A 15,752-nucleotide genomic window follows, 5' to 3' on the forward strand; every position below is an offset into this window, starting at 1 on the left:
TGATGAAGAAATCACGCCAGAAGAAGAAATATCAAGATAATAAATAAAAAGAATATAATAAGAAGAGTATAATCTTATGATATTTTTTAGTTGTCATAATTTTTGATGCTTGGTATATTTGTATATCGAGTTTAATATTTATTATGTTCCACGCCATTTATAAAAAAACCCTCAATAGATTTTTATTTTAAATTATTATATGCGCAGTTTTTATAATCAGATGGTGTAAGTAACCTATAGATAGACACTAGAAAAGTGGTTTGACTATGTAGAGATGGGCTGGAACAAGATGGTAGGACCTGAAAACTGGAAAAGATTTCTAATGGGCTGGAGCGAGCGAAAAACACTCATTGAGGGAGGCATGTGATGTAACGTCAAGAAAAAATAATAATTAAAAAATAAACAGCTACCTATTTATATATTTTTATTATGTACTTTTATTTTACACTTAAAATAATATAATTTACAAAAGTAAAAAAATGTATGTATTAAAATATTATTATATTATATATAACCGGGTACAAAAACGTGATATTTGTTATATATAAATATAAAATAATATATTGTTCTTTACCAAAATTATCAAAATTTAGCAATTTTGTCCTTTTACTTTGATTTCTGTCAGATTATTATATTGGTTCATTAAAATTTGGAAATAACAGTTTGAAACTAATTATTAAAGATAATTAATAATAAGTTTCTGAATTTGTTGTGTGTAATTTTTAAATAGTTTCAATTGTTCACATGGATTCTTATATTATTCTATTGTATTCTTAGCACTATTCTAAATTCCAGCGTACTGCCGCACGATCTTGGCCCATTCTTTGGGATAATTTCTCTGGATGTGGCTGAGCGTCTTCTGAATCTGCTTGGTCTCCTGAGGACTGCATTGAGGGCATGCTCCTCTCAGGACTAATGGTGCAAGACCTGGAATAAGAAGAAAGGATGATATTAATTTATTTTCTTCTCAATATCTACTATACCACTGCCTCAATTTAATTAACATTGTAAATTAAATAGACGTATTATATATTAGCAACATTTATATAACACGTTATGATAAGATTGACATTGCAGGTTCCTTAAACTGCCACAATGCTAATATAATAAAATATATCCTTCGACCAATATCAACGGTGAAACATAAAGGAACTTTTGTGAGTAAAATACCTTATTCATATTCAAATTACCCGAAAATGATTGTCCAATGAGTAATCTAGTATTTTCACAAAAATAACTTGAAGAATAATCGTGATATAAAAATACTAGATTTAACTCCATATGCCAGATGCAATCTTTGCAAGCTAATATAAATTGCTAGATCTGTCGAAAAAAGCGCTAAGACGTGAATAGGTACTTTCTTGTAAATATAATTTAATCTATCATTGTTCTTCGTCACACATAATATTCTGTTATATTTTCATAAAATTTGACTTCATAATTAATAACCACTAAACACCAAATACCCTTCGCATTATAAAGCATGACAGATAGGTATATTGGATATCAACTGGTATTCACAAACTTTGAGCTAGAGATGTTATAACTCCTTTTATTATAAAAATAACTGAATAAAAATCTAACAGTCAATACTATTATACTTCATGTTAATAGCCGTGTAGTAACTACATCAAAAAACAACATTTTATTTTTTTTATTCGAAAACTTAACATACTATAGAGCAGGTAAAAATCACTTTTTATTGTTGATTTAACTATAATTTAACTGCAGAAAAATATGCAAAACAACTAATATAGGTAGTCTACCAATTAACTATGGTGGCTCTCATCTGTAAACAACTTATTTTCTAGGTATTATGTAAAGATTTACTTAATTGAAATATTAATGAACTAGAGGTTTAACATATTTTTAAACGTTTGTAGAAAATTGGCGGAAATAGTATGTACGTACGTGGTAAAAATTAGCTGAATTCAGCGTGTATTGAAATTGTGAAGGTGAGATTTTTTATCTATAAATGAAGTATCTGCGGCTGATGAAAATGGTAAGGTTCTTTGAGCGATATGTTACATATTATATTTTCTTAATATTTATTAAAATTAATTTATTATACCTATAAGCAGCCATATGTAGATGCTTGCTCAAAATTACTAATTTCTTAGTAATGTTATTAATTCTGTCTACATAACATGATATTGTTTAATTATTATGAAAACACGTCCTAGTTCTAATGCCATAAATCATAACACTCCGCTGATTTTAATTCCAACAAAATGATATTATAAACGTTACGTAACATCAAAATAATAATATTTAAGGTTGTTTATTCAAAACTCGAATGAAACTTAGATTTAAATTTAAGCTATGACAAATCCAAATCATTCCGGCACTATAAATCAACCAAAACTTTCGACATTATTCAACCATCCAACATTCTAACTAAACACTAAACAAATGAAATACCTGTCACCCTATTACCGTTTTGATACAGGCGCTACCAATAATAGCATTATTAAATTCAATTTTCAATGTATATATTATTATTTTTGAATATTATCATAATATTTCAATTTTCCTTTCTTTCCTATTTAAGTAACGGAGGCATTATACGCTCAAACTAGATCGCGGATCGAGGATGTCAAAATCAAAGCAATTCAGTCCATCAATCAATCGATTTTCTCATTACATACTGAATTCGGATGGCGATTGTTGATTAAACTGACTCTATCGCGATCAAGTTCGAACGTATGCCTTCCTAAGAAATAAATATTTGTTATAACGATAATTTTATCTATTGCTGGCAGTATGCCATTTTTTTTATTGAAACCATTAAACTAAATAAAAAAATAACTGACTAATAATAGAATTCAACGCAAATAAAAAATATTTTACAATAAGTGTTTTACTCACATAGTAAGCTTTAACAAGTATAGTAAAAATCAATCGACATAAAAATAAATATATCTAACGATCTCAAATGAATAATTATTATTTAGTACTCGTCACTCGAATTTATCTTATAACATTGTATTAGATAATAATGATTAGTCGATATCAAACCTTTCAGTCAAGCGTTCATAAATAATTTATCAATATAATTATCGTTCCTCGCATACTGCGTTTTTCGAGAATGACGTAAAACTATTATGTAAATATTAAACTCACATAAATAACTAAACTAATATTAGGTACCTATCTAGATATATACATCTTCAAAATATAATACAGTTATACAATAAAACAACCCTAAAAAACTGTGTTTATTAATCAAATATGTATCCATATAAAAAAGAAGTTAGACATCATACCAAATTAAAATACCCAACAACTACAAGATAAATGGTGATCTCAACGGAAAGTGAAAACAACTACACAAGTATCATTTGAATTTATTATTATTATAATAAAAAATGTTATCCTACTAATATAACAGATAAAAAGATTGCTACATATTATATATCATGAGAAAGAGACAGCCGATGAAATTTCAAGCTTACACTACCTAATTGAATGGAAAGGTTTGTATTTTTAATAAAAAAATGGTGAAAATTTTATTTGTGGGTTGAATCATTATTTGATATACTAGATATACATACTTAGGTAATATGATATTAATAATCCACTTCTTTAATAATAATGAATAATGAATGGAAAGGTTTGTATTTTTAATGAAAAAAAAGTGAAAATTTTATTTGTGGGTTGCATCATTATTTGATATACATACTTAGGTAATATGTAATATGTAATAATCCACTTCTTTAACATATGAAAATCGATCCAATACTAGTGGTAACGAAATAAGTGACCTATTATAAAATTAAATAATAGTAGCTAGTGATGGATGATGTAAATATATTTATTATTATCTTCGCCTATTGTTAAAATGCGAATGCAAAGGAGTGCAAGGAGTGAAGCGAGTTTAGAACAATAAGTTTAATGAGCCACATGTTAAAAGTTTTATTAAAAATCATCCATTATAGGATTTTTCGAAAATGCGAAGAAGATATGGATGACACACAATTTAGCTTCAGAAGTGGTTTGAGCACTCGCAAAGCACTTTTCAGCTTGAATGTTCTAGTGCAAAGATGCCTAGATGTTAATGTTGATGTTTATAATTATATGTGTTTCATCGATTACGAGAAAGCATTCGATACTGTTAGGCATCCTAAACTTCTCGAACTCTTACAGGAGAAAGGCATCGATGCAAGAGACATTCAACTGATAGCTAACTTATATTGGAATCAAACAGCGAATATTAAGATTGAAAACGAAATCAGTGAAGAGGTAAAAATTTGTCGCGGTGTAAGACAGGGGTGTATATTGTCACCTTTGCTATTTAACATATTGTACTCGGAAGCTATTTTCAAGGAAGCCTTACAAGGTGAATCGGTGGGTATTATGGTTAATGGCAAACATATTAACAATATACGATATGTCGATAATACTGTGCTGATTGCTGATAGTTTAAAGAGTTTACATCAACTGGTAGAAAAGGTTAATGAGGTCAGTAATTCTTATGGTTTAAAAATGAACCTCAAGAAAACGAAACTATTACTCGTATCAAAAATAGTAACACCAGACACCAACCATTAACAGCGAACCAATCGAACGTGTGACCCATTATAAATATTTAGGTACATGGGTCAATGAGAAATGGGACCAGTCTTACGAAATGAAAACTAGAATTGAGATCGCAAGGAGCGCCTTTCTCAAAGTGAGACGCCAAGTGATCTTAACCTAGGTCTGAGATTGCGTATGGTACGTTGTTATATGCTCTCAATTCTTTTCTATGGTATGGAAGTATGGACGCTAAACCAAGAGATGTCACGGAGACTTGAAGCTTTCGAGATGTGGCTGTATAGACGCATCCTCAAAATTCCTTGGACTGACCGGGTGACAAAAATGTTGAAGTTCTCAATCGAATGAAGAAGGACCGAGAAATTCTACATAGTATCAAAACCAGGAAACTACAATACCTCGGCCACATTATGAGAGGATAAAAATAAAGCATTCCTCAACTTGTCATTCAATAAAAGATCAATGGGAAGCTTAGCAGAGGACGGCGCCGCATTTCGTGGCTTAAGAACCTCCGTCATTGGTACGAGTGCAGCTCCACCGAACTGTTCCGGGTAGCAGACGACAAAGATAAGATCGCCTTGATGGTGGCCGACCTCCGCTAGGGGATGGCACAATAAGAAGAAGATTGTTAAAATAATATGATATTAAAAATTGACTTGACTGACTACATAGCATACACGGCAGGTAGGTACCTAATAGGTAAAACTTATCGACAATATACAGATTTTTTAAAAATATATTTATTTAAATCTACTAACAAACATAATAAAATTGAAGTATTATTGGAGATTTGCGGGTTCAAAAACCGCAAATTTGTCAATTTATATGTTAGATTTTAATTCAATTATTTGATTTTATTGTGTTGAGATGTCTACTTCTACTTTCTGGATTCTACCTTTTACTAACATCATTATGTATGATGATTTAGATTTATTTTAATAAGTATTTTTCTATTCATTCCATTTCGTTAGCTCAATTTATGCGATGTTTTTTTCTTCTTTCGAGCGTGGTACGCATAGGGAACGCGAGCCGCAATTGGATGTCCCCGACGTAATGTTTCCACAAAGCCCATACACACTCGCTGAAAGTTAAATGTTTTCCATTACAAAAGACAAATCCTGCCCCGAGTCGTGGAATAGCAGCAAACATAGAAATTTTCTCGTTTTGTAGAGGTCATAAACTGTTTTCACAAAAGACTTGAAAATTTTATTAGCCATTATTACTGTCGGAGATGTTAGTTTTTGTGAAGCATAGCGCTTACCTATAACGGCGATTTGCGAAAGATGATAGTTGAAAATAATAAATTGATCAAGTTTAATAAAAAGGAGTTTTATTTAATTGAAATAACTGGCTAACTATCAATTTTTTATAATTGATAAAAAACAAAAAAATGGATATAATTACAAATTTACTTAATTAGTTGTTAATCTCTCTGTTTACAATCAATCGTACATTATGATCATTTAATATTATACAAAGTATTTTAGCCTTTAATTATAACAATAAAGTTTACCTAATCAAATTATTAATAATTACAAGATAAAAAGAACTTTTTATATACGGCGTTTTTTAATTTTCTGTTGAATCATATAAACTTGACAATTCTATGTATTAATAAATACTTTTTTTTGTACTTGCTAGAAATACAGAATACATGTAGAATACTGAAATGTCATTTTGACATTTCGTTTTGATTTCCATAGTAACGCATGTATATATTAATAATTTAGTTGCTAGGACCCCTTAGCTACCAATAAGAGTAGTGTTTTACTTTTAACGATTTTTATCCGAAACATACAAAACAGAATTAACTGAAAATGAATTCAATTCTGCTTAATCCTTTCTAAGCCGCAATTAGTTAATTGATAGTAATTAACATAAGAATTGGTGTAATTAGGGCGTCCAAAGACGCTATGGGCACTTAACCGGCTAAAGATGGCCAAAAGTATTAAAAGAATGCATTGTCGTCGTGTTCCGATATATTCTAAAAGTTTCAAATGTCTAGCTAGTCAGGAAGTTAGTTAAAAATCTTCAATCGTCGAATACAAATCTTGGGCAAACAAGAAAAAAATTGTACTGGACAAACAAGAATACGAGCTAATAAAAAACGTGGTAAAATTGATATGTTCCCCAATCTGTGCAAGCGTGTCTAAAGAAAATTTATAGTAAATGATCAACAGGAGAATTTTAAAATTGTTTTTATTTTACAACAATTATTTATCTAAAATAAAACATGTATCTTGTATGTAATTATACTATAGAATTTTCTAATAATCAGGACTGATTTTACCCGCTCAGTTGGATACTTTTACAATGAATCATCTGAAAACAATACATGTCTCTATGCAGACGAAATCGACAGAATTTTATAAAATTACTAGCTGACCCGGCAAACGTTGTTTTGCCATATAAATTATTTCTAGTGAATATTTTGGTTGTTAAATAAAAAATAACGAATGTATCGTATGTGTGTGGGGATGGGATCTATGACAGAAAGAGGAATAGAGCGCTGTAGACGATGACCGCCGATAAAAACAAAAAAAAATCAACCATTCATTTTCTCAATTCAAAATGACTAATGATATTCATAATGAATGAATTACCTGTGACAGGATCTCGTTGTTTAATGTTTATGCAATATCCGTCTTGTCCCTTCCAGAAAATTAGCGGATATTGGAGAGCATCGTATGAACGGTGTGTGTCAGCGATGAACTCCAGATTATTGTTTCTTCTTCGAATCACGATTTATCGCGTCGATGTGCGGTCGCCAACCATGATTCCAGTAATGTCGTCAACAACAGGTGCATTGAATCGACGCACGTGCTCTCCAGCTGGTGTTTTATCAGGATTGATGACAATAGCGTGATTGTCACTTTGCAATTCGTGCATGTGTGCTTTGAAGAATTTCAATAATGCATTGTGCTCATTCAACGGGGCGTCCAGTTCGCCGACGATGCGCCTGGAAATAAGCGAAATGATGCCATTGTAGCCGCAACGTGTATCCACATGATTGATGTCCTCACCGCCCATGAAGTAGATTTGTAAAAATTTATGTGGTTCGTTTGGCATTGGCAGCAATGAGCCTACTTTGTGGTATACTTGGCCTTTGATTTTGAACGTTGAATGGAATTGTTGACCATTTGCCGCAGTATTGTGAACTATTTCTGTTGCTCCGAACGAAGTCATTTGGAAGCATGAATTGAATATGCGAATGGACTTCAGGAACAGGTTTGAATCTGGAACCGTGCCGATGAGCAAGCCGTTCAATGGTTCTGGTGGTATCTCAATTTCTGGTAGTTGCACTTTTCCTGATGCGCAACACATCCCGGCTGACTCATGTTTGAATTTAAGCGCGACAATGGGGACATTCTTTGTCCATAGCACCAATCAGCACTTTCGGATGAGCGGAATATTCAATATCTGGCTCGTACTCGAATGCGAGACGAAAGAACGAAGCGGATGTAAATGTTCGATGTACTTGTTGGCGTTGTCGGTCATTTTATCTGAGTGTGTTAACTACGAACCGGCGCGCTTGGCTCCGTTCCAATTGTCGTTGTTGATTTCGTTCAGCTCGTGCCTCTTATGATTGAGATGCACGCAATTGCGACATACTTACACGCACGTTTTTGTTATCTTGTTGGATTTGTTTGTCTGTTCTTTCTGCTCTACTATTTTGCATGTTTGTTGCTTTATTCGTTCGACGGCCTAAATGGCCCCACTTGCGTCTTGCTGGCATTGTGCACTGTAATACACGCACATAAAAATAGATAAATTAAAATAAATAGTACAAAATTTTGCACGCACTGCGTCGTGATATGCCGAATAAAATGTCAAAATGACGCGACGCTTCTCTTGAATTCTACTCGGAAGTAGCTCCATCTGTCATTCAACAACATAAATAATTTCGTTCTGTTTGAAATACGAACGACGGTTAAATTTGTTCATACAAAAATAATAAAATCGCGATTAAAAATGGGAGGGTGGGGGTAAGAGGGTTAAAATTTGAGGTTATAAGTATTTTTTTATGCCAAATAATAAAAAAAATTGTCAAAAAAATAAAAGAAAATTTTTCTGGATAGAGATACCCTAATCACCTAGCGGTATGAAATATACTTGTTGAACTATTCTCATACCTAACCAATATACATAAAAAAAATCATAAAAATCGTTTTAGCCATTTCGAAGGAGTTAGACCACAAACATCGTGACACGAGATTTTTATATATATAGAGATGTAAAATATCTTTCTACAAATATTTGACAGTTTCAAATATGTTTTATTTGTAAGTGGCTATTGCCTTTCTACAAATTAGAGTTAAGACCATTTAATTCATTGCTATATATACTATAATTATAATATATTATTGTACCTACATTGATCAACTGGCAATATAGGTGGTAATAATATCAGGAAAATTTTGTTTATACCATGTAGAATCATGTCAAATTCTTGTAACATTATAGGCGACTCATTTTAGTTGTTGGCATCGTGATTTTCAAAATGACACTAACACCATTCCAAAGTGTTCTTCCTCTACATCTACAATGTGCATGAATCATTCTACAGCGGCATCATGAGTAAGTACGACGAACGCGTTTGCAGTTGTATTGGTATTATTGGCCAAAATGCCTGTTTCAACACATGCAAACAACATATTTTAGATAAAATTTAAATACCAGCCAAATATTTTTTATGCCGACTTTTTAGTTTTGAGCAGTTTACTATGTATAATTAAAAATTTACAGAAAATACAGTTGCAGCAGCTCTCTAATATCATATTATATTCTACTAGAACGCTCATTTCTACGAAAGAAACAGACATTTTATTGCTAGAATGTTTCCAACAATTGGAAAAATAAAATATTGTCTGCTGTTAAACATTTTACAGAAACGAATTACGTGTTCTTCTGTTCTATTAACATTTTAAGGCATATAACGATAACCTTCACAACATAATAAGCACCTAAACTGTTATGTGACTATTCCACAAGGCTTGTTCGACGTTATGCCTGTAAAACCTGCTAAGTGATTTCAAAAATATGTTGTAGAGTGACAACAATTCTAATTCAAAGGAATGAAGAATATAATATAAAGAATTATTTCTATTTCAGAAATAAATAATAGTGAATAAATATTTATTTTATTTGATAATAATATTATATTGATTTTTTTTTGTAGTCTTATCCAAGTAATAAAACACCTTATTTGCACATAGTCGATTGTGTTTTAGAGTGACTACGCTGCTTTTTTTAATAATCACTAATATATACCTGCTGTCGAACTAGGTTAGCAACCTATTAAAACCTACACAAGCTCACAGTTCGGAAAACAAAGCCAATGATAATAAAAAAAAAACGAATAAATTTGCGAAGTTGATGATGTGGTCAGAGAGTAAAAACAATTATTCTGAAATTCACACGTGGAAAGGATAGACAAACTAGGATCCCGCACATGTTGCATGCAATGGTGATACGAGGAGGTGACGAAAGCATTGGCAGATTTAGATGACCCCTTCGAAAAAGCGATACAAATATAACAAGTTTTTTTGATCATTGTAATCTATTTTTTACTCACAAGTAACTCACTTTCTAAAGTAGGCATATTTTAAGAATATTCATATTTTAGGACGAAGCGACTGTCTCATCTACTTCGTAAGAATTCGGTACTGGTTTCAGGGTGACTATCGTAATTCGAATAAAAACAAACAACAGTATAAAATTAAGAAGTAGAAACAAATCTAGGAGTATATTATCGACATCAATACATTTTATTAATAATTAATTTACACTAAGAATTTTTGGGTCTAGGCTGATTCGGCGCCGGGAAAACTGGGATGAAATTCAACAAACTGGAATGAAATTCAAAAATAAATAGACTTTTAGGTACTTTTAAAATAAATATTATTCAATACTTAGTGAACATTTTAAATATGCACACGTAAATATTGATTTTATTGTCCGTATGTTTAAGTTCTAACGAGAAAAAAGTTCTTTTATTTTATATAAAGCGGCAGGTATAGTAATTCCCAATCCGCAATAAAAAACATTATGTTAATATCAAAATCAATTAAAGCTACTACGTATTAGATATAAACCTATTTAACTTCCTTGTCTACTTTTTGTATGAAATCGCAACGGATATTTTTTTATTTCATTAAGGCTCTTCAGTTGAGGCATGGTCTAAAAAGATCGTGGCTAGGCGATGCGCAGATTGTGCAAATGACACATGCGAACGAAAAATAATTTGTCATAAAAATCCAACATACGTCCATTTAATGCTATGTTTATTGTTATATTACTAATAATAATAGTATATTCATTGACAAGTTTTCTTTTTCAAGTACATACGTAAAGTTTTTTAGTCATCTTAACACGATTGAATATTTTCATCCGATGCCATGACAAAACAAATCGACGCGCGGACACCTCGACTGTCAGTCTCCGATTGGCGACTAGTGAGAAATTTCGTCGCACCTACTGTTAAAAATTATTTGCCGTCTCACACTGAAGTACGCTCTTAAGGAAGGTTAATTCATTTGATAGTGCTGCGGCCACTTATCCTGGCATACAGTTGTCCCAGTGCTGAATTTTAAAATTCAAATTATTTATACTGATTTCCTTCACTGCTACTTAATTGGTCGTAAAAAATGAGTTTATATGTGTACACAATGACGTACCTACAAAAAAAGTTTAAAATAAGAGTAAGCGCTAATTATTGATAGTGTTAAATTATATTAGAGAATGTTATCTTCAGCGTCCGAAAGTATGTCAGTAAGAGTTATACTGTGACAAAGTTACAACTATTTTTTGATAACACAATTATTACAAAGTTATGTACGACGAAATTAATAAATCATTTTTTCTAAAATTGTGCTTCTGTATTAGCAATTTGTCACTAACGCCATTTTTGCTTAGCAATCTCGATATCATTACTCTTCTTCATATGAATATTTGACAGACATACCTTTCAGCCTTAGCTTAAAACTTTAATTTTTCTAGATCATACAATACGAAAGCCATCGTCATCAGGCAGATGCTAAATTTAATATTTACATAGTAATCATATAAAACGACAGATATAGTATACAACCTTAGACTTTGGACACAAATAATTAATTTTTCATTCCGGTGATAGTTTTGACAAAGATTTGTCTAATGAAAAGTGCCATTGTAATAAGGAAGTAATATATTTGCTTACAACATGCATGAGTTCATAATATTATAAGGAACAAAATTATATTGTACTTAGATACTAGTATTTAGGTACAGTAAAAGCAAAACAATGATTCGGTCCGTGGATTGTGTGCCAGGTAATTAGTACCATTAGTAGGATTCGGAAATCCGCACGCATACCATCAACCAACCGAATAATTGTTTTGTTTTTACTGTACCTACATATAAATAAATTAAAACTATTTAAATATACTAGTTCCAATAAGGAAATACATATATTATACACGATAAACTAAAAATAAATTGATCTTTAAATATCAGCAAAAACCACACCTGTAAAAAATATAGACCATGAATTTTATTCAGTACTTATTTAATTACGGTTACCATAATATGGTAAAATATTATTTTCCTAGCGGAACTTAATATTATTATTGACTTTTTCTATTCCATTTTTCCCCATTCTAGACTATCAAGAGGGGGGGGGGCTCGACGTTATAGATTTCTACTAAATCAAACTTGGTACCTTTTAAATTTCATCTGAATTCAAAATGGATTTTTCTCTAAATTTTAAACTATACATACCAATAATAATGTGAAGGATTGCAGTCAAGGAATACTAAATTAGTGGGAACTGGCTTGCCCTACTCTACTGGGTGTGGTATAAGGGATAACAGACTTTAATTTCTTTTATTTTGTTAACTGTCAATTCATGGTGGAACTGCATTGTATTGTTGTTTTTATTTAATAAAACGCAATTTTTATGTAGTACTTATTCCACTTTTAATCAAGAGATTAGGACCGGTTTCGTCCGCCTCAGAGGGACATTTTCAACTGAATACATTCTTTTAAAACAATATTTATCAAACAAAATCCAAAGCGATAGAAATAATATAACAATAGGTACATAAATAATTATCCGTCCAATAATACCTTCCCAATAACCGATTAATTTAAAACTAATGAGGTTGGACATTAATATTTCATACTACGTCAGGGGCATTAAACAAATTATTTTAAATATTAACAAACCACAAAATATGAAACAATCTACGCTTCCAATAACATTAATATCAACAAATAATTATATGATTAGTCAAAATTTACAATAAAAATTTATAAAAAATAATAAAATAAACAATTTTATCAATTGAAATGAGATCGAACACAAAAACAAATACAACCAAAATATGAGTCAAAATTAAAATTAAAATAATAATTAATGTACAATATATTAATTTATGTAATAACAATCCCAAATATTAATTTTATTAAATAAAAACAACAAGGATAACAGACTACTGATCTCTAGTGTGGACAATATGGAATAACATGACGTTTATTTCAATAATTGCGTCGAAATCATAATAATATGCACAAATGTTTGTCACGTGAATATAAAATGCCGTGTCAATGTGATAATTATCATAAAATTTCTTAAGCAATTATGATAATTATCGTAAAATTTAATGAGGTTGCCAGCAACTTGTTGCCAGTGTGGACACGGTATAACGTTCATTCAATATGTATATTCAGTATGAAGGATGAGTGGTCACCGTCATATATGTACCTACCTTTATTCCTTGACACGTTACGAGACTGACGCAAAAAGTATGTCAAAACAATGTATAATAAAATTAACATAATGCATTGTCATTCATTTTATTATTATGCTATTAGTCCTATAGATTTATACTGAGATAATATTTTGTAATTAACATTCTTACATATCTATATGTAAAAAATATTTTTAATATTAAAATAGTAAGTTCTTGACGTGTCGGACATTTTGATAAACAATACAAAACATGGCGTTGGGAGAACAGCTGATAAACGTCATGAACACGAATGACATGCAAAAAAATTAAGGTAAATTCTGAATAATACGTATATTGTGATTCTGTCAGTGATTATATTATATGGAGACGGTCTTATCATGTTTTAACAACTTGATATACATTACATATTACGCATAAAATTTATTTATGTATGGCCTCCACGAAGTGGAGGTTGAGTTAACAGATTTATGTTTCACGAGAAATGGATATTGGCCACTTGCTCAACTTATTAAGTCCATACCCTGACTACAAAAGAATATAGAATTCCATGAATTTCGAATCTGGCACTTACAGCATTATAAGCCGATACATGGACATGAGGGGCGAAATTTATCTAAATCTCACTTTCCATGTGAGAGATAATATTATTATTATAAACTCCTTTACTTTCGGCTATATTGATATTATCCGTGGCTCTATCCGACTGACTTTCTTTTAGGTATGCTAAACTATACTGTAGCTTAAAATTTAGAAGGGATCTTTATTTAGCTACATGTTTTTTCAGACTTATACGCGGCGTAAATGTGAACTCTGCCATTGCCTATTGATATATTCCACTTACGCGAGAGTGAATTTAGGTGGACGTGGTTAAAAAGTTTTTAAGATAGGTTGTATCAAAGTTCACTCTGTGTGCTTCCATCTACTTTTATTTTTGTTATTTTACTTTATTTCTTTTCTTATTTTATTTCTTATTTTATTACTTATTGTATTATTAACTCACATTTCTCTGTATTTTTATTTTAAAAATTTGTAACTCTTATTTTATGTTATGTCGTGAATGCTTTAAATTTATAATTTTTTCTGTTCATTATATGTAAAATAAATAAATTTGAATTTGAATAACTTCTCATGTCGATTAAAAATTATTTTGACAGGCGATATTTTTTCTGACCTCTTGTTGAATCAATAAACTAGACTTAAGACATAGAATTCCTCTACTAATTTTGGATACATATGCTAAACTAAGCATTTACATAAGTTTATGCAATCTGCTGGCCAATACTCAAAGTGACCACAACCAAATTACATGTTACTTGTTTAGGCAGTAGGTACATGTAATTTATGAATTTGGGCTGCATGAATGGCTATAAACTTTGGTTTCTACGATCCTGTAAATTTTAACCGCACCCTGGGAAGATTTTCTCAAATCAGCTAAGCAGCTCTATTGTAGTGGATCTGAGCTAGTAAGTCAAGATCATCGACGTACTGGTCGTAAAATAAAGGTCATAGTTGTGTATCAGTCCAGTAATAATCCTGATATTAATAAACTATTTCTTTTATTAAACGAATAATTCACAATATTTGAGAATGTAACATTATAATATTATATATTGAACATACATAATTTGGAAATATCGCATGCGTGTACAATTGTAACGTAATTTGATAAGCATTTTGTTTTTGAGAACTAATAGTAAAAATCGTTGTACTTAAGTGGAGTGCCCGTAGTCTAATTGAAATAGCACACTGGCGCAAATCCAGCGGTTACAGGTTCAAGTCCCGTCAGATATTGTATTTTTTCTGGTGGGTATATACATGAGATGTTTTCAAATTATGTATGTTAAAATTATGATATTGACATCCTTTGAATTAAATCGAAGAGGATGATCAAAACGTCACAACTCACAAGGACGCTACCATAGTTAACACCGATCGTGAACTTGAACTATTATGTGATAATGTCACTAATTCTGACACGTAAGGTACGCAATATGCCAGAATTTGATAGAGAATATAGATTCAACGGTCATTCAATAAACTCTTCATAAATCATTATCAATTAAGTTGATATCGGTCCATAATTATATGATGTACCTAATATGTCAACCCACAGCTTATTTCCTACCATATTTATTGATCAAATAATCATAGCAAAATAACTCTTAAAAACATAGAAACTACAACATTTTCAGAAAGCTAGTAATTAAAATTAGTTACTTATGTATATTATAATATTCTTACTTTTAAGTCTTCTTCCGACAGGATCACATGGTCCTTCTCCTAAGGCGCACTTGAGCTGTCTCATGAGGTATCTTTTGTCACTGAGGGCTGTATCGAGGGCATCGTCTGTCACCTGGGGTCTGCCGGTGGTAGCTGATGATGCTAATGTGACTCCGATGACCAAGAGTAAGCAAATCTGGAACTGAAGAAATTAATCGAATTAGAAAATATTTTACTTCCAGATATATGAATATGTGTCTTCAC

General features: G+C 31.2%; 1 protein-coding gene across 1 annotated transcript in view; it reads right to left on the reverse strand.

Annotated features, from left to right (window-relative positions):
- Positions 1-496: 496 nt before the first annotated feature.
- LOC147072773 (putative odorant-binding protein A10) overlaps positions 497-15,752 on the reverse strand; it is a 35,227-nt gene continuing 19,971 nt past the window's right edge. The window contains exons 2-3 of the mRNA XM_085946229.1: positions 15,510-15,690; positions 497-927 (exon numbers count right to left, since the gene is read on the reverse strand). Coding sequence (XP_085802355.1) covers positions 785-927; positions 15,510-15,690 — 324 coding nt within the window. The 3' untranslated portion in view covers positions 497-784. The remainder of the gene's footprint in view (positions 928-15,509; positions 15,691-15,752) is intronic.

Source organism: Rhyacophila brunnea, unplaced genomic scaffold (assembly GCF_057557595.1).
Source record: "Rhyacophila brunnea isolate RB1 unplaced genomic scaffold, BYU_Rbru_1.0 scaffold_19, whole genome shotgun sequence".
Classification (NCBI taxonomy): domain Eukaryota; kingdom Metazoa; phylum Arthropoda; class Insecta; order Trichoptera; family Rhyacophilidae; genus Rhyacophila; species Rhyacophila brunnea.